This window comes from Sycon ciliatum, chromosome 7 (genome assembly GCF_964019385.1).
Source record: "Sycon ciliatum chromosome 7, ocSycCili1.1, whole genome shotgun sequence".
Taxonomy (NCBI): Eukaryota; Metazoa; Porifera; class Calcarea; order Leucosolenida; family Sycettidae; genus Sycon; species Sycon ciliatum.
In genome coordinates, this window is record NC_088649.1 from 6,267,453 (window position 1) to 6,288,167 (window position 20,715).

Below are 20,715 nucleotides of genomic sequence, written 5' to 3' on the forward strand. Positions count from 1 at the left end.
AGTGCAAGTATTTGACGACTCCCTGGTGTGTAATTCTGAGGACAATTTTTCTTCTTTTTTCAGCTCCAGATAGCTGTATTTTTCATTGCAAAACATTCCTGAATTGTTGTGTTTGTTGTTCAAGCAAAGGTGAAGGCAGAGGACAGATGAGCCTGGTAAGAGTTTTGCGTGGCACATGAAGACCACACACAGGCAGTGACTTTGCGAGGATATGAAAACGCACGACGCTGAGTTGAATTTGTGTTATTTCAAATAATTGTTTGTGATCACAGTACCACTTCGAGCAGAACTGAATCTTATCCACAAGCTTACCGACGGTCAGGCTGCCAACATGACTGAACAAATGATCCCTGCAAGCACCACGCGGCAGACGTCCGAGGCCATGTCCATTGCCGGGATATGGATGTCCATCTCCAAAAAGAATTCCATCTTCGTCTCAATGCTACACTGCGACTCGTCGTAGAGTCGTACAGTCTACAGAGTAGTCACGCGATCACTGAAATAAACTATTTTTTTGCGGGCAAATAAACTATTTTTTTGCGGGCAATATCGCATATTATTGCCCGCGGCGCGAAAGGTGCTGATTCGCTGGAGTACGGGCAACAATCACGTGCCATGTGATAAATTGGAATAATCCGCCTGTTCGCATCAAATTCCATACAGTTGTACATGTTCTACAAGTACAAGTACAAGTAGATGCACCAGGAAGTCGTAGGTTTACGACTCCCTTGATAACATGTCCAGTCCACTACAATCAGTGACGGTCGTAGCTACAATTGTAGTTTGGACGGCGCGTTGACCCCGTTGAACTTTTGCTACTACAGTTAGGCCTTGACAGATTATGCTAATATTTTCGTGAAATTATGCTTTTCGCATTGCTGAAAAATTGCAGAATTAGGCCAAACTAAAGAAGGTGTGTGGTTCGACTCACCCGACCGACCGTACAATTTCAGCCCGACCGTAACTTTTTTTCGGCGGGCTGTCGTGTGACTGACGTACGTGGACTGAACACGTCCACGTCTACGTGCTGTGCGGCGTGAGTCTGCGACTCTGCGGACGCAGGCGCCTCCTTTTGGACTTGACTTGTAGGTGTACTGCAGTGCAGTGCAGTGAGTGGTACGACTGCTGCCTTGTGCTGGTAGTAGAGTCTACTCGATACGCGTATACCAGGTATACAGTGTATTTACATGTACTAAAAAAATATATTAAAAAAAAAAAAATCCGCCCGCCCGCCCGTAAAAAAAATGTCCATGTTAGTCGAACCACACACCTTCTTTAGTTTGGCCTTATGCTATTTTTATGCTAAAAGTTATCATATTAGCATTATGCTCACACACATGTATGCTGCTAATGCATAATGGTTCTGTGCAAAATAAGAAGAGAATTGTTTTGTAGAGGGCGTTGTACTGTAGTAGCACAAGTGACAACGGGGTCAACGCACCGTCCCACCTAGCTACGACCATCACTGATTGTAGTGGACTGGACATGTTATCAAGGGAGTCGTAAACCTACGACTTCCTGGTGCATCTACTTGTACTTGTACAGCATGTACAACTGTATGGAATTTGATGCGAACAGGCGGATTATTACAATTTTATGCGACTCGTATGCAATTTGCCTCGAATTCTGCGATTATTCGATTTTGGTAGGAATTATGCGAAAAATTATGCTAGCATAATCCGTCAAGGCCTAACTACAGTACAACGCCCTAGGCCTCGACCAAATATGCTTGCGCATATTTCCGCATATTTTGTGAGACAGTTCATGTATGGCATATTGAGCGACAAAGGGAATATTGGAATGGAGCCAGCATATAATTCAAATATTCTGAAGAAAATGAGGACAAAACGTTTATATTATGGACAGAATTCGTTCAGAAATGCCTTTATGGATGAATTTGGAATGGTTGAGGCGTTTGCTACATTTCCCCATGGATGAACACTATCGCTACGGTTGCTGGGGACACACCCCAGCCATACGGCAAGTGTTTTGATTTGCACCATAAGCATGATAGCCGGGTTGTAATTTTACTGAAATGATCTACACTTTCTGTTTATGTCGAGCATATTTTGGCATATTTTGGCATATCTTTTTGCATATCTTGCTAAGCCTTTGGCATATTATGGACGTTTTATCTGATATGCGACGAGCATAATATCAGTGTCTGCTCCAGCGCCGGGTGAGCCGGGTAATCCACCCGGTTGGGCGGCGCTTGGACCCGGTTGAAAATATAGTACCGGGTCACCTGTGACCCGGTTGGTACTTTACACTTTCGAACTTTGAAAGGACTGACTACATGGCTTGTATATGTCAAATACTTCTTCTTTCGTAATTTTCTAATTCCTGTCCTCTCTTTTCTAAATGAGACAGCGCCAGGTACATGTACATGTACATGTATACCCGGCTCCGACCCGGTTGAAATGGTTGCGCCAGGTACACGTGTACCTGGCTGTCCTACAATCCTAGAGCAGACACTGAATATGCTCTTTTTTTTAGCATATTTGGTCGAGACCTACAACGCCCTATACAAAAAATCCCCCTGTTATTTTGCACAGAACCATCATATACATTAGCAGCATAATGTGAGCATAATGCGGCATAATATGATAACTTTTAGCATAAAAATAGCATAATTCTGCCATTTTTTCAGCAATGCGGAAAGCATAATTTCACGAAAATATTAGCATAATCCGTCAAGGCCTAGACGTAGAGGCAGTGCGAACAAACACGGACGAACTCCACAAGAGTTTCCAAAAATATTGATTCCATGAGCTAGATGTACATGTGCGTCTCTGGGGGAGGGGGTCAAGGGAGAGAAGCACCAATATCGTCTCTAAAAAAACATCGATATTTACGGACGGCCCCTTACCAAAATAGTGGTAGCGACCTAGGCAAAATTTTTATAAGGAAGTTTGGTTTCTCCCACACTGGAGCTCGCGGGAAAGCGCGAGCTCCAGTGTGGGAGCAACCAAACTTCCTTATAAAAGCGGTACATGTTCATAATAATAGGTCTACCTTTGCCGAAGCTTGCACGCCGCAAGTTTGGCTGACTGCGTCTCCACCTGTTACTCTGCACACGTTGTCATCGGGGTCAGTTTCAGTCGAAGATGATGAACTTGTTATCCCACCTTGGACGGACATCATAAAGGGAACCTGGTGACAGATAATAATTCACCAGTGCAGATGAAGAATATTATAATACGCACACACGCACACGCACGCGCGCGCACGCGCGCGCACGCACGCAGGCAGGCATGCAGGCACGCACGCACGCAGGCACGCACGCAGGCACGCACGCCCACGCGCCCATGCACGCACGCCCACACGCACGCACGCACGCACACACACACGCACAGAAATGTATAGCATCACACCTGCAGTTCTAAGTTCCTAACTACATTTAGACATTGCAAAAAGGATCTTAGTCGGAGTATTTCTCGCTCCCCAGGCACGACTTCACCTCGAAACCTTTTTTTAATTGCTCCAGCAGTTGAGGCACAAGGCGTCACAGTTGTCACAGGCTGAGCTCAGTCGCAGTGGCCTCACAACTCAAACCTGCAGCATGCACGTCTCCAAATCCGCATTACCGATTTGAGCAGAGTAAAGCGGGGTTCACAGAAGCTTTTTTTGCGATGCGACGCGCGATGCGACTGCCGCGAAACCGGGAAATCCCCAAATCGCAGCCATCTCGCACCCCACGTACCTGCCGCAACTGGGCCATCGCAGAACTTAAGCTTCGCTCAACCTTTGCGATGCGACAAGCGATTTGGCGTTAGATTTTGACCTTTTCTACAGCAAAGTTGTACAAAGGTTCAAAATTGCCTATAAATTTGTACAAGTTGTACCAAACCGCGCGAATATCATGGTGACATACCCAAATCAGCAAGACTTTGTCGCATCGCCGACTTTTTCTGTGAATGGTATTTCGCGAAATTGCATCGCACGCGTCCATCGCAGATCCCGTCGCATCGCGTGTCGCATCGCAAAAAAGCTTCTGTGAATCTCGCTAAAAAGAAATGCACCAAAAAAGAACAGGAAAACTGGGAAACCAACAACAGCAACCCCAGAGCAAAAATAAAGTCTAGACACTAACTTACAGTGGCAACACACTGATGGCATGTTGGATCACAATCTGACGAGCTGCTCCCATCGTTATTGTCAGCACCGCCATGGTTGCTCACATTGATATCAGCTCCTGTAGCAATGGTCATGTTGCAGTGAGATATTCCAGCCTGCATTCCACCAGGCAGGGCTCCGTAGCAGGATGATGCGTTGCTTGCTCCTGGTGGTGCACTACTTCCACGTGTACCTGATCCACTGGTTGCAGTGTTCGGATCTCGTGTGGGAACTGAGCTTTTTGACCCAGAGCCTGCCTCTTCCAACGCAGTGAGCGTGATTTGGCCAATGGCCGCACATGATTTGCGACCCATTTGGCAAACCAGCGTGACTTCAAACACTTCCTCATTACAGCCAATGCCATCTGCAGAGCAATTAATGAAAGATATTTATATCACTCCAGTTCTTCGTTGGCCGTCTTTAGTTCAATTGTTCACCCTGAGTGCAGGCAAGAATTTGATGATTAAGTACAGTAAACGTGGTGTAAGCGACGTCTGGTTTTAGCGACCACCTGCTTTTAACGACTGTTTTCCCATGCACGGGCAGTTCTACACAGAAACTGCACCGGATACAGGGACCACCTGCCTTGCACGACCAGCGCCTAACTGTTAGTGTACCAAGTGCCATACTGGACCTGCACACAGCGACCATAACTAACCAAAAGTGCCATCTTGGCTGGCAGGATTGACTGCAATAGGGCTGAAGTGCGCTCTGAACCAAGTACATGCAGTCCACAGAAGTGACAATTGACAGTACAGGATGCATTGCATGTACTTGAGTGAGGTGTGCTTTGCCCACACGAAAGTATTCTATGCTCCACAAATGTCAATATGATGCCGCGTGTTGCGGTGAATTTTCAATGGCTATATGTCGGCGCGTGAAAATGTGTTGAGTTGTGACAGGATCCCGCTTGGCACAGGGTTCGCTAAACACAGGTTTTACTGTAACGGTTCAGACTAGGTATTGTGCAGGTGGCGAATGAAAGTTTGATAGCAACAGTCGTTTGGGATACGATAGAGGACGATAAAATTTGAACACCTAGCAAGTGCCCACCACAGCAAGACAGCAGGGGAGTACCTGGTCCCCCCTCCTTTAAAGGGGTGCACGGCCGCATCATGAACATGTATGTGTATGATGGCTGGTGCATGCCATTAATGGTCATAACGTGCATGCTGAACCCGCGTGTAGGTCGAAATGTTTAGGGGGGGGGGGGGGTGCACGTGCCCCGTGCCCCATGCGAGCTATGCGCCTGAGACAGCGTGTCTTCTTAGTAAGTTCTTACCCTTTGGTATGCTTGGCACTAGTGCTGTGAGAATGTGAGTGTGCCTGGAAAACTCAGCTGCTTGACTCCTCACAGTGCGCATTGTGGACGTCAGTTGAAAGTAAAGGGTATGACCTTGCGACGCACAGCCTGGGATAAACCCGTTGAAGTGTGCCTCCACATGGAATTGTCGCTGAAAGTCAAGAACACGCAGAAAACACTGAAAACGGTGATGTGTGCAGCACGCGTAAGCTCTCCGGCGTCGGGCACTACTGTGTGACATTGCTGCCGCCACAGCCCACACAGAGCCTTACCAAGGTTTTTTTTTAGTACAGGGTGTACTCACCGAAAGAAATATGGCTGCCAGATAAAGGCCAATTAAGTGCTGGTCCCATAGAAAACCTATCCACGTACTGCAAAGACACTATATCATTCTTGGTATATGCCGCTAGGAATGCTAAATGCATGTATGAAAGTATCGCCTAGGCACGTGCGCAGTTCGGCCCCATAGCTGCGCAGGCCGCGACGGTCAAAGCGGGATTCACAGAAGCATTTTTGCGATGGGATGCGACGGCCGCGAAACCGGGAAATCCCCAAATCGCATCCGTCGCTCAGCTCACGCAAATGTCGCAAATGGATGATTACAGAAGTCGAACGTAGCTCCACTTCCGCACTGCCACCTGCGATGCGATGTGCGATTTGGACCTTCTTTGCACCAAAGTTGTACCGACGGTTCAAGAGTTGCTTGCAGATTTGTAAAAAGCTGTACTTAGCCACGCGGATGCCATGGTGACGTACCAACCTGCAATGAGCTTGAGACATATCAGCAACAGGCGACGTCACATCGGTGACTTCGTCTGTGAATGGTATTTTGCCGGTTTGCATGGCGCTGTGGTGTTGTGGATCGCGTCGATCGTGCATCGCATGGCAAAAAAAGCTCGAGTGAACCCCGCTTTAAAAAGAGATATCATCCGGTACTGCCTTCGTGCAAGCAAAATATTTCATTATTTTTTTACCATGTCCCATGTGACCACTATACTTGACCCCTCTATATACATCTCTAGAAGTTGACTATCACAGTGTACCTGACGTATTTGGGTAAAAAGGAGGGTCAGTTCAAAGGTCAAATTCAATGCAGTATAGCAATACTGCGCAGGACAAACGGGGTTTCCCCGTGCAGTATCGAAAATACTGCATACGCTGCGAAATCATGTCATTGTTTGGCTCCATATATGACGAAAATCACGCAGAGAATAGCAAATTAATGGTGATTCACTTCATGGCAGCATCGCCCTTGTACTTACATTGAATCTTTCTTTGCCTGGCGTGAGGGTAACATGCTCTGAAATAGTGAAAGAAGAAAGCACGCAAGCACAATCATGTGCTATCAATGAGACGTAGAATTACATGTACATGTGGGAATAAAAGGATTGTTCTTGGTGACCTCGCAAGTGCCAGAATTTTTTTCGTAGTGAGCCCCTGAGAGAGAAATTGTTGGTACATACAGAACATCCATGGGGGTATCATCCCAGATTGAAACTGTGGTGACTCCATCGCATATGCACTCGGTAAGCAGGGACTCAAGACTACAAACTTACCAATTTCTTCAGGCTTGATGATTCTACCAATGAAACTCCTGACTCCAGCCGAGGTTTGAGTAGCTTCGGCACTCATTGCCTCTGCTTGTGTGGTGGTCGAGACAGGCACTGACAGCAGTGGTCTCTGATTAGGGTGTCCCTTCAGGAGTGTAGCAAGACAAAGACAGAAGAGAACGGGGTTTGCAAAGATAAGATTATACTTATTGCTATCACCCAAGTGATCATGTTATTACTTGTATTGGCACATTTATGGTAGGCCTTGGGACTGTGGGGATGGCCATATCAAAATTTTAATTTATAGAAAAGAAAAGGACCAATGAACTACAAGTTACGATATAATGTTCACTAACGCCAACAGGTACTAAACAATCAGCTCATGCGATAACATTGCACGACACCGACCGACGGTACTGACGGTCTACAACTAACTGGCCATCAGCTCTAGTTGTAGAACGTCAGTACCGACGGTCAGTGTCGTGCAATGTTATCGCATGACCGGATTGTTTAGTAACTGGTGGTGTTAGTGCACATTATAGTGTAACTTGTAGTTCCTTGGTCCTTTTCTTTTCTATAAATTATAATAATAATAATTACCATACTATCGCATCACACATTAAAATTAATTTTGTTTGCACAAGGATTTCTCGGAAGAACATTTTCGAACAGGAGTACTTTCACAAGTTGTGGCGTCAAAACGTATATTACAGCTGAAAAGATACCGTGAAACCGAAAAGATCGGTCTGAATCAGGGCTCGAATACGGACCGCCCTTATAAAATTAATACCAAAGTACAGAATGCGTGATACGGGGGGGGGGGGGGAGGAGCACTCAATAAGCTGATTCACTAGTTGAAGTGGTAATGCAAAACAAGAACAAGATGTGCAAAGCACTCACCATTCCATGGAGTAACAGTTCATTCAGCTTCTTCTTGGACTCTGGAGCGGCAAAAGAAGCAAACAAAAAGGCAGCCCGGGTGAAACCATTTGAAAATAGAACTACCCCGGCACAATCATGAGGTCATAGACACTACAACAGGACATATCCTTCAAGTGACAGAGAGTTCGAACTTCTCCACGACAAACACGAAGGCCCAAGCGAATTGTGTGGAACAGCTTCACTGCTCCATCGAGAGATAGGTAGTGCAAGGGTGCACCAACTACATTCCATTCACAAAAAGACGAGCGCTGGTTCTGGTGGGCACCCGTACAAGTAAGTTATTTGGTGATTTTTTCGTGATTTTATCGTACACGGTGCAGTGCCACGAAATTTGAAACTTGAAAAAGGGTCCAGAAGGTACCTCAACCGGTGTTCGAACCTGCACAATGTACCATGGCAAGTGGAGTGAAGTGGCCTGGATTTTCATGCTTTTTCCCAATTCAGTGTTTTTGGGGAAAAACCTGGCCGAAATCCTATTCTTGTTATGGCTTGCGTTTTGGAGAAATAGATTTCATGAACATAATTGGAAGAGCATTCCATGGGATTGCAAAGAAATTGTGAAAAGCTCACAATTTAAAAAAGAAAGGAGCGTATGGATACAATGGATACAATTCAAGAGTAACTGTCCACCACTGTAATTATATTATCATGTGACAGTCAGCAAAAACTAGGCATAACACGGACAGAGTACTGAGACCGTACATTCGACGACCTGACACCTAGCTCCAACACATCTCCGAAGTGCTAACCAACAGCCTTCCAACTCGGAAAGTTCTAGTCTAAGGTAGACCCAAGAGGGGAAGGTAAGCGCAATGAAAATGAGTACAAGCTGATGTCCCACTGGAACAAGGAATGTCGATTGTTGCTGTCACGAACATTACGGCGAAACGTACGTAGTGTGAAACTACTTGTTTCGTAGTCATCTAGTCCATCACATTGTAATGTATGGGGAGTGCTGTGAGAGTTTGGCGTTCAGTTTTGTACAATTCGTTTTGGCAAAGCTTCCCCTTCTTTGTTTATCTATGAAATTTCTGAGCCGCACAAGTTGGGCGGAGTGCTGCTTTGCTGCTTCGAATTTTACTTAGACCGCTTTCTCAAATATCTTACTGGTCTCGGCATCGTCCAATAACAGTCGCCATTCTTTGTTCCTGTGGGACTTAATATTGTGCTCATTTTCGTTGCGCTTACCTTCCCCTCTTTGGTCTACCTTAACTTAGAACCTTCCGAGTTGGAACGCTGTTGGTTAGCACTTCGGAGATGTGTTGGAGCTAGATGTAAGGTCGTCGAACGTCTCAGCACTCTGTCAGTTTTGTGCCTAGTTGTTGCACTTTCTGACTGTATTATTGTATCTAGTTACAGTGATGGAGAGTTACTCTTAACTCGTTTCCATATGCGCCTTTGCTTTTTACATTTATTATTGGCTCAACATCTGAATTGCAAAAAGTTCAAAATTTGACCCGTCAAAAGCTAGGATATCATCTTTTTTATGAATGGACTGTAGTGTAGCAGGCTCCATTCATCATTTCATAAGAGAACATGCATGCCATCAAACACAATAAACCAACCAAAGAGAATCACCCAATGCACACACACACACACACACACACACACACACACACACAAGTCACACAAGTCACACAGGTGCACCTTGTGCCCACGCGACAGAGGAGCAGACTCAGCGAGGGGTGAAATAGGAGATGTGACCTCGACATATGGGAATGTCCTCACCATAAGACGTCAGATCTCGAGATAAAGGTATCTCCTTGACAAAGGGCAGTGGGTTCAACAAAAGGTTGTGACCTCGACAAATGGGTGTGACCTCGACAAAGCGTTGTGACCCCGGCTAAGGGTTGTGACCTCGACAAAGGGTTGTGAACTCGACAAAGGGTTCTGACCTCAGCTGAGGGTTGTGACCTCGACAAATGGGTGTGACCTCGACAAAGCGTTGTGACCTCAGCTAAGGGTTGTGACCTCGACAAAGGGTTGTGATCTCGGCTAAGGGTTGTGACCTCGACAAAGGGTTGTGACCTCGACAAAGGGTTGTGACCTCGACAAAGGGTTGTGACCTCGGCTAAGGGTTGTGACCTCGACAAAGGGTTGTGACCTCGACAAAGGGTTGTGACCTCAACAAAGGGTTGTGACCTCGGCTAAGGGTTGTGACCTCGACAAAGGGTTGTGAGTTTGACAAAGGGCAGTGACCTCAACAAAGAGGTGTGACCTCAACATTGTCTGCTTACCTTCGAGATGAAATTGAGTTTCAGACCAAAACAAATGGTCACAGTTGGTACGTACAGTGCATGGCAATAACGCACAGTCCGTACATTATGTATTTTAACCCTTTAAGAGCCACAGGAAATTTCAAAATTCTGCATATTTTCGTGTTCCTTGGTTCATAGCTTCAGTTCTACTCACTCAATCCTCACAATCTAGGGCTTCCTGGAACGATCTCCGCGAGAGGAAGAGAATGAGGTCAATCATGATAGCCAGCACACCGTCTATCCAGCGCTAGATCGCAGCGACAGTATGAAAAATGCCCCAAATGCGTCCAATGGCGTCCCGCTCCAGATATTTCATTTCACTCGATCGTGGAGTTCCAATTTTTACGCTGTGTACTCTTGACAATCTCAACAGTGAAAGCCGTGCAAATTCGAGTAAACCAGCGTGACGAAAAGTTTCAAAATTCTCAATACTAAAGTCGCACTGCGCGCTTTTGAAATTGCCGCGATCGCGGCTCAACGTACGAGTGATTTATCTCAGGAACCGTTGCTCGCAGCGCTTCGCGGATTGTTTCTCCCGACAGGTGAGAGTTTTCTCTTCGCCCTGGATATTTCGATCACTGGATTTGAGCGAGATTGGACTGAGTTACGATCTTTTGAAGTTTTGTATTTGAATGCGTCGTTTACGACGCATTCAAGTATGGGGCGGCTCTTAAAGGGTTAATTGAAACTTTTGTTCTATTCAAACGAACGAATTGCCGCACTTTGAACACTCAAATTTCACCCCAAAAAGAGGGTGTGGTTTATACTCTGATGATCAACTTAATGGTGATAAAGAGGATAGATGTCTGTATTTCATGGCAAAAAATGGGGGGGGGGTGCGGCTTATACCCCGGGAAATACAGTACATTCATTTCCCCACTTAACTACCGTATTTCCCCGTAAGTTAGTTCTCCCCAATGACTTAGTACCCCCCTATAAAAAAAACACTTTCCACTGCCGAGGTTATCACCCCGAAAGACAGTCCCCCCCCCCCCCCACGAAAGATAGTAAGTTCGTACCCATCCTACATGTACAGACACCGTACAGTACATACATCATATGCACGGACACTAGAGTTGCGCAGGCTTCCCACTGCGTGTCATTTACCCCCGATAAAAAAGTACTCCCCGAAAGATAGTACCACCCCCGAAAGTTAGTACTCATGTGGCTGCTAAGTTCGAAAGTTAGTACGTACTAACTTACGGGGAAATACGGTATTCACCTACCCTCTCTTTCGGTGGGCTCAACGCTCGGTCTTGATGACGAACGTGCGCGTCTTGGCCTTGATTTTGACCTGGTGGCATCAAGCAGCCCTGGCTTGGCCTTGTTCCGATTCACAGCTTGTTGGAGGTCATGCCTAGCTTGCTCTGCCACATGCTTCTGTTCAGCAAGATGTCGATTGTGTTCAGCAAGGCGGGCATTCTCCTCAGCAAGGCGAGCCTTCTCTTCGGCAAGACGAGTTGTCTCCAGGGCCGCAACACGATGGTGCTCAGCCTCTTCCTCCTTCAACGTCAGTGCTTTTTCCAACTCCTCATTTTTCTTCAGGACTTGTAGAAGTCTGGCCATCATTTCAGTGACATTGTTATCCGACTGAGGGGACGGTGTAGCTTTGCTTGCGGCCACGTCATCAGCTTCTAAAGAGAACAGCAATAGTCACATTGACAAAGAGGTACAAACAGTGAAAAGAAGATACTGTAAGAGTTGAATCTCTAACGGGGCACAAAGTCTAGCATCTTTACAAGAAAGAATCCATCGTTAAAACTCCAGAAATGTTACACATACCGTATTTTGCGGAGTATAAAATGTACTGGAGTACAAACTGCATCCCTATTTGTTTGTCACGAAATACAGACATCTACCCTATTTTTCACTGTTAATTTGATCTTTGGAGTACAAGCCACACCCCCTTTTTGGGGTGAATTTTGAGTGTTCAAAATGCGGATCGTACTCCGGAAAGTACGGTATGTTATTCCTTTTCTCCCCTGTACTGGAGAAATAGAAGACAGGTGTATGGTGGCAGTGCCATTAAACTGTGTCCCCGCTTAGTGGGAAAATTGGCAAATCGTTAAACTTAAAGGGGAAGTTAAGGCAAAAATTAAAATTTCACCCGTTGTAGTCTTCGGGGTGCTGAGTCGAATGGTCTTGGTCCGAGAAAGCTGGGACGCTCCCTTCCTACTTGAATCCCAATCGAACTCGCGCACTTCCACCGAAACTGGGTGACTGCGCCCTACTAGATGGGGATTTGTATGCAAAATGTCACTAAAAGCGCCATTTCGTTCTTATAAAAGCACGGATGACCGCGATTGGCCCATATGTTGTAGTCTTTTGGACGCTGAGTCGACTGGTTTTGGTCCGAAAAGGCTGCGATGCAGCGTTCCTCCTTTATTCCCAATCGAACATGGTTGAACAAGCGGTCACGTGCTCCTGTGTACACCAGTCACCTGGTCACCGTGCCTGCAGGGTACAACTTACTAGCCTGTTTGACCTTTTTTGGGTGCAGTCCTGTCACTCGAGTTGAACTCGAGTTGAACCTTGGTGTGAAAGTTGTCGCCTGCTGGCGCGGTGACCAGGTGATTTGGGCACCCAGGAGCACGTGACCGCTTCTTCAACCATGTTCGATTGGGAATAAAGGAGGAACGCTGCATCGCAGCCTTTTCGGACCAAAACCAGTCGACTCAGCGTCCAAAAGACTACAACATATGGGCCAATAGCGGTCATCCGTGCTTTTATAAGGAGGAAATGGCGCCTTTAGTGACATTTTGCATACAAATCCCCATCTAGTAGGGCGCAGTCACCCCGTTTCGGTGGAAGTGCGCGAGTTCGATTGGGATTCAAGCAGGAAGGGAGCGTCTCAGCTTTCTCGGACCAAGACCATTCGACTCAGCACCCTGAAGACTACAACAGGTGAAATTTTAATTTTTGCCTTAACTTCCCCTTTAAGATTCGTCACTCTTTCAACTCTTACAGCATTTATCAGCAAGGTACATTGACAACAACACTTATATCCCAAAGAGAGACAGGAGGCAAGAGAGATGGGCAAATGAGTGAGCAGACATCCGTCTGGTAAGCGGCAAAGTTGCCTGTCCCCAGACAGAGTTCACTTTGTTTCCCACGGATAGAGCCCTTTAACTTTGGTACTTTACTGTTTGTCAGTTTAAAATGCTTTTTAGTTCACTAGACGTCATTGTGACCGGTTCGGCCAGTCACTCAAGCTATGTTCAAACAGATAGCTGTAGTTGTCCGGAGATTGGACAAATACACAAGAGAGAGTTTGGAAGCTTTGTTACAACTCTGAGTTTCACGTATTACTACGATCATCAGGCGAGTGTTGATTGGACAAATATGTATTTCGAAATTTTCATTGCTATCAGGATCGGTCTCATTTTCTCTGTGCTGCGCTGAGGAGTTCACAAAGAACGAAACAGCATGCTGTCCGCAGATTGAGTATTTTCGCTCCTGCTCTTGTAGTAGTTGAGCACTCTCATGTGGGGTAGTGCCATTGCTGTTTGCATTACGCAGAGCTCACTGACTTGTCAGTTTGAGCACTCTGGCAAGGTACATTCGGCCCTGATTGAAATCTGGCTTTGGAAATTTTGTTTTCATTGCTATCAGGTTCGGCCTCATTTTCTCTGTGCTGCGTTGAGGAGTTCACAAAGAACGAAACAGCATGCTGTCCGCAGATGGAGCTCACTGACTTGTCAGTTTGAGCACTCTGGCAAGGTTTGTTCGGGCCTGATTTAAATCTGAAGAAATTATATTTTCATTTCTATCAGGTTCAGCCTCATTTTCTCTGTGCTGCGCTAATGAGTTCACAAAGAACGAAACAGCATGCTGTCCGCAGATTGAGTATTTCGAAATAGCAACAAGAAGAAGAGAATAAAGACTGTGTAACTCGTGTACTCTCAGCACTCAAAGCACATACTTGTTGTTACGTAAGTAGTTATCAATATTAGTTCATTGTCTCACAAGGAGAAGAAGAAGACCAGGCAGTGCGAGTATGCGCACAGCCTATCCATGCATTCCTACGGTGTACTATTTATGTGTATACAAATTACGTGTAAAGTAGCCATGCTACACTATCCTCCTCCTACCAAAAATTCACGCCCTCGTGAATAGAGAAAGAAAACAGAAACATAAAAAATAAAATAACTCAGGACATAGCAAAATCAGTAAACCGAGCAGGCAGTCCAGCATTGCGAGCAAGATGGGCTCTGGTTGACTGCGGGAGCGTAGACGACAGCGGACTATGGTCGCTGTCGAGGGCATGTGGGACATACTGAGGCATCACTGGAGCAGCAGGTACTGGATCCTCCAGCGGCAGGGACGCAGATGGCGACGGCAGGTGAGCGAGTTTCAAGCGGTTGAAATGCAGCGTCTTATGGCGACCATCAATATCGACAACGTAGGACGTTGATCCAAAGACGGACACAATACGAAATGGACCACGCCAAGGGCGGTGGAATTTGCGGTGTTCACCAGGGTGAATGACAGCATCCTTTACGTAAACAAACTGGCCAGCAGCTAATGGTGCACCCTTGGTCCGGCGGTTGTAATGTTCTTCCTGGTGCTCATGGGACAGATCAGCGAGCTCTCGAGCTTGAGCATGTACAACACGCAACGCAAACTGTAAATGGCGAACGTAACTAGTGGATTCAAGAGACGCTGGTTGTGGCAAACCAAACACAACATCTGCCGGCAAACGCAATTCAGTGCCGTACAACAACTTAGCAGGACTGTGACCCGTGGACGCATGGACAGCAGAACGGTACGAAAGCAAGACAAGAGAGAAGGTAGCATCCTACTCAATAGATGTAGGGGTGATGTGCGCACGGAGTAGACCGAGCAAAGTGCGATTGAGCCGCTCAACAAGTCCGTCACCTTCCGGATGGTAGGGAGTAGTACGGGTCTTGTGAATACCCAGCAGACGACATAATTCAGCAAAAAGCTTAGACTCAAACTGCGGACCCTGGTCGGAATGCAGTTGCTCAGGGGATCCAAACCGTGCTATCCAGCCATTGACAACAGCCACAGCGACAGCTTCGGCAGTAACGGATTGGAGTGTAGTAGTAGTAGTAGTAGTAGTAGTATTCTTTTATTTTCCATCGGAAGCCTCAACAGTGATGAACACAACTCTTAAGAGGGCCGATAACAGGGTAGAGGGGTGTGGGGTGAGAAAAAAAAATAATAATAATAATAAGAGATATTTAAACTAAACTAAACTGATACTTGGAACAATAAAGCAGCAGTAAGCAGTAAGCAGCAAACACAGGTATACAATACAAGCGATGCAGATCAATGAGGCCGTTTGCTGAAAAGAAGATCTAAATACTTCTGAAAAGACGCTGCGTCTTTAAGCATGGTCATAATGGGATAGTGCAAGAATTAAAGAGATGTTTTTAAAAACGAATTTAAACTAGGAACGCAGTAAACACAGTTATACAATACAGGCAGTGCAGATCAATGAGGGAGTTTGCTGAAAAGAAGATCAAAATACTTCTGAAAAGACGCTGCGTCTTTTAGCATGGTCTGAAGGTGCTTAGCAAATGTAGTGCGGTGCTGGGTGCGCCACTCCACAGGCAAAGAATTAAAGAACAGGGCAGCACGATTTGAAAAGGAATTGACACCGTCAGTCGTCCGGAATTTAGATATTGCAATAGCAGCATTAAAAGAGCTTCTTGTTGTCCTAGGGCCGGTTGAAACTTGAGGGAAAAGGTCCGTCAGATTTGGGAGAGGGAAAACGACATGATTAACATGGATAAATTTAGCAATGCTACGAATAAGGTAATGTTCAAACGGATCAATCGACAATCTAGCTAACAGCGGCATGACGTCCTCTTGTAGTTTCGAGCCACAAGCAGCGCGTACAGAACGACGATAAACGGACGAGAGTCGCTGTCGGTCCTTGGCGGATAGCTTCATTGCAAAGCAAGAGCAGCAGTATAATAAGTCAGGCAGGATAACCGAGAGGATAAACTGCCGTGTTGCCTTCAAACTTAGTTGCCGAAAACACCGTCGAAGAGCGCCAATTTTCGTGCAAGTCTTCCTAACGATAAAGTCTATGTGACCAGACCAAGAAACATCACTGTCTACAATGACTCCCAGGATTCTCGTGCTAGACACTTGAGTCAGAGGCTGTTGGTTAAAAACGATTGGAGTTGAGAGGGGTTGAGAAGACTTAGAAATCATCAAAGTTACAGTCTTTGTTGTATTAATGCGCAGCCCAAGCTCGTCTAGATCCACAGAAATTGCAGATAACGAATCAGTAACGGTAGCGACGGCCTCAGCTTGTGTACGTCTGCTGGCATACAACGTCATGTCGTCAGCGAACATCGGGAGCTTGCAAGAAAAGGCCTCTGCTGTCAATGGGAGCTTCCGTACATATATGTTAAATAGCACCGGACCCAGAATGGTGCCCTGTGGCACGCCACTAGTGATTGCCACCAACGGAGATGTTCCAGTGTGGGTAACCACCCGCTGTTGTCTGGCACAAAGGTATGATCGGAACCAGGCCAGGGCCACTCCCGAAATACCGACAGCTGCGAGAGCAAGAAGAAGCTGTTGATGCTTCACCATATCGAACGCTTTTTTCAAATCAATACAGACAACCGCCGTATGCAGTCCAGCGTCGCGCGAGACAAGCCAGTCGTTCGTAACCTTGGTGAGAAGCTGTCCGGTAGAACGGTGCTTCCGAAAGCCAAACTGGTCCACATGGAATGGGCAACGATCATTAAAAAAAAGATGTATACGAGAAAACACAAGCCCCTCCAGGAGCTTGGCTAGGATAGATGTTAAAGACACTGGGCGGTAGTTAGAAGGGCAGTCGCGGGGGCCTTGAGTTGACTTCAGAATTGGTGTAATGTTTGCAATTTTGAACAAGGATGGGAATTGACCAGACGAGAGGGAAGTGTTGAATAAGATAGCAAGTGATAGAGCAATTACGTCTTTTGATATTTTAAGTAGACACGGAAGAATGCCGTCCGGTCCAGGGGCTTTATTACTTTGGAGGTCACCGATCCGAAGCTTCACCTCTGCTACTGTAACGGCTGAAAACGTAGTAAGGTCGTCGGATTTAGCAGGTCCCATTGGGAGCTTGTAATTCGCTTCCTTATCTGTGACAATCGAGTGAAAATAGTCGTTCAATCGCTCAGGTGGGATGGTAACCGTTTGCTTCGGAGAGGAACGCTTTGTGATCATATTCAAGGCTTTCCAGAACTGCCGAGGCTCCCGTTCATACCGCTGGCACTGGTCTGAAAAGTAAAGATTCTGTAGGTGTCGATACAAGTTATTGCACTGGTTGCGCAGCCGCTTGAATTGTGCAGATAGGCTCTCGTCTCGAAAGTTAGTAGCTTTTAGTTTCTTGAAGACCGATTTGCGCTTTCTAATCAAGGCAAGGAGGGGCGAGGTCATGAACGGGCAATTTTTCCGACGGGACTTCCTGTGTTTCCTGGTTACGTACGGTGCGATGATATCAAGCACAGCATTGACTTTCCCTGTCCACTCGTCCAACATCAGGTCTGGGGTACGGGATGTAAAGATATGAAGATCGGAGGACAGCAGCATATCGCAGAAACGCTGAGCGTTGAAGTTCCGGTAGTCTCTGCGTGTTTGATGGGTAGTAGTATTGCTCCGCGCATCCATGATGGGCACTGGGACGGAAGTAATGACGAGGCGATGGTCTGAAAACTCACAGTCCACGACAGAGGCTGACGGAACTCGATCAATGTTTGTGAGAATACAGTCAATGGATGTACGGGTAGAGCCTGTTATTCTTGTTGCTTCAGTTACTTTATTGGCCAGTCTGCACGGAAGTAGCAACGTGTCTTTGAGATGGTGGAACGCACTGGACGTCTGACGCAGAAAGTCCACATTTATGTCACCTAGCAACACAATATTCTCGCCGTCCAGCTGCTCCGTGGATGTAGCGAGCCGATTCCAAAACTCTACCGGCTCGGATGGGGGACGGTATATGCAACCAAACAAGGTACTATCTTTGCCTGTGCCAGCTCTAAGCCACATCAACTCTAGACTGGAGTGTGAGTGGTCCAAGATGTGCTTAGCCTTAACATGTTCCTTTACGAAGATGCAGATCCCGCCTCCTTTACGACATGGAGTGCAGGAGGATAGGCAAGTGCATCCATCAGCGCACGGCCTGTCTCGACGTAAGAGAATTGTGCCTGGTACAGAAACCTCAGTGTCCGAGATGCTTGAGTCGAGCCACGTTTCCGTAACCGCCAGCAGATCTAGGCAGTGCTCATCTATTAGCTTAGTTATTACATGGGTTTTATGTCGTAGGCTGCAAATGTTTATGTGGCCAACATTTAGTCGGTTGGATGGATGAATTGTAGAGTAGAATGCTGGGGTTGAGGGATTTGGAGACGAAGGGGTGAACACAGGAGCATGCGGGTTCAGGGGCTGTGAATACCGGTAGGTGGTGTGTGGCATTATGTGAGTGCTGGAGCTGTGCCGTCAGCACCAAAGCGCCATTCACGAACTGCAAAACCGAGCGAGTCAGGCCAAAATGCTTTGTCCTGTACGGTGGTGGCGTCCGACGCCAGCACTGTGACCCTGGCAAACCCTGTTCGGAAGCGCTCCGAGGTGTACACAACACTCTGCACGATGTGTACATCCTGTGCCTGACAATGCTCTGCAATTGATTTGGCATCACATTCGGGGTCCACGTTGCCAACGTAGAACACTTTGACTCTTGGCTTACCCGTTAGTGCACATCGGGTGGTGCTCTTTGGAAGCTTGGGTGCCAGCCAGCGAGACGATTCCTGTCGCCTGTACGGCTTGGGAGGCTGGCGTTGTGGCCTTTGGGCAGCTGGGGCAGCTGCAGGGGCAGTATTTTTGGGCTGCAATGCTGGTTGTTGGTGCAAAGTTTCTGCATACGTGGGTCGATGTTGTGGGGTGGAGGATACGGTTTTGGTAAAGCTTGGTTCAGTGGGGTCATTGTTCAAAGTTTGAATCACCGTATCGTACCTCTCAACTTTGGCATGCAGGTCGTTCCTAAGTTCCCGTACTTCCGTCTTCAGGCACAACACCTCTCTGGCAGAATCGTTGAATTTAGCTTCTATTTCTCTCATGGCGTGTAACTCAGTCTTCAACTCTCGGACGACATTAGTGAGTTCAGACAGAGCTGAGCACAGGCTGGCAACAACACCCTCATTAGCAGCCAGGGGGCTCGTGCTAGTAGGTTCACTTACTTCTTTGTCCTCATCCAGCGATGTTCTGAGCAGGGCAACAAGATCGGGTCTGGTGGCTTTTCGTGGGATTTCCAGTCCACGCTGCCTGATGAGGTCCCTCAGCTCCCCGTCGATCAGGACTGCAATGTCCACTTCAGCAGCGGGCTTATTAGCCATTTTATTACTAAATAAAGGACTTTTCCGGTGGCCTAAAGCCCAGGAAATTACAAAAAAGGCCGCTTTTCGGGAGCCAAAAAAGGTGCTGCCGCCCGTACGAAAAATAGTAGTGTGGAGTGGAAAAGCTTCTGCCCACCGAGTGAAGTAATCAGCCATAACCAACAGATATCGATTACCACGGGGTGTCTCTGGCAATGGACCGACGATGTCGAGGGCTACGAGCTGAAATGGGTAGCCGGCATACATTGGCTGGAGCGGAGCACGCTGGGCATCAGACTTGAGCCGAATCTGTGTACAAGTGACACAACACGCCACAAACTCCTGAACATCTGATGCCATTCCAAACCAGAAAAAACGTAGCCGCGCTTGAGCTAACGTTTTATCTACACCAGGATGGTTACAAGACGGAAGAGCATGAACAGCCAGCAAAGCTTTGCGTTGAAGCACAAATGGGACGACAAGACGGGGTGCAGTACCGACATGATCATGATCGGAAAATGGAGGTGATATGTACAGAACGCTGTCAATGAGACTTAGCTGCTCGGCATTCGCCCAGAACAAACGCATGGTACGACTAGAGCCAGAAATTAAATCTTCAGGAGGACGCACAAATTTTCCACTCACTGCATTGTACCATGACAAGACCACTGATAGATCAACATCCACAGCTTGGGAAGCGGCCAACTCAGGTGCGGAGAGACCAGCTAGTACAGGAGTGGCTACATCCACAGACGCCGTTGTGGCAGAGGAACTAGCTTGCTCTGGCTGATTTGCGGGAGTCTCGAGATGGGAGGGTTGCACCTCCGGCAACAAGGAACGCGACAGACCATCTGCATTCAAGTGCTGCCGACCCGGCCGGTGAACAATAGTGAAGGTGTACTCAGCGAGTTGCTCCACCCATCGAGCTTTTCGACCGCGTGGTTCCTTCACGGACATCAGTGCGGTGAGGGCAGTGTTATCTGTGCGGGCAATAAACTTCTGACCAAGCAAATAGTGCCGGAACTGATTCGCGAAATGGACAAGGGCAAGCGTTTCCCGGTCTGAGGCATCATAATTCCTCTCTGCCTTCGTCAAGACCCAGCTGCCGAACGCAATGGGGCGTTCCTCGCCATCTTGCATTTGGCTGAGGACAGCTCCAATGGCCACCTTGCTAGCGTCAGTGTCCAAAATAAAGCCGCCAGACGAAA

The 20,715-nt window shown here is 47.1% G+C and overlaps 1 protein-coding gene across 1 annotated transcript in view; it reads right to left on the reverse strand.

The window, feature by feature from the left end:
* Positions 1-20,715, reverse strand: part of LOC135820830 (uncharacterized) — a 58,123-nt gene that overhangs the window by 28,722 nt on the left and 8,686 nt on the right. Inside the window, exons 7-13 of the mRNA XM_065333869.1 lie at positions 11,396-11,803; positions 7,870-7,910; positions 6,976-7,114; positions 6,682-6,719; positions 5,399-5,570; positions 4,098-4,480; positions 3,016-3,153 (exon numbers count right to left, since the gene is read on the reverse strand). Of these exons, the coding sequence (XP_065189941.1) occupies positions 3,016-3,153; positions 4,098-4,480; positions 5,399-5,570; positions 6,682-6,719; positions 6,976-7,114; positions 7,870-7,910; positions 11,396-11,803 (1,319 nt within the window). The remainder of the gene's footprint in view (positions 1-3,015; positions 3,154-4,097; positions 4,481-5,398; positions 5,571-6,681; positions 6,720-6,975; positions 7,115-7,869; positions 7,911-11,395; positions 11,804-20,715) is intronic.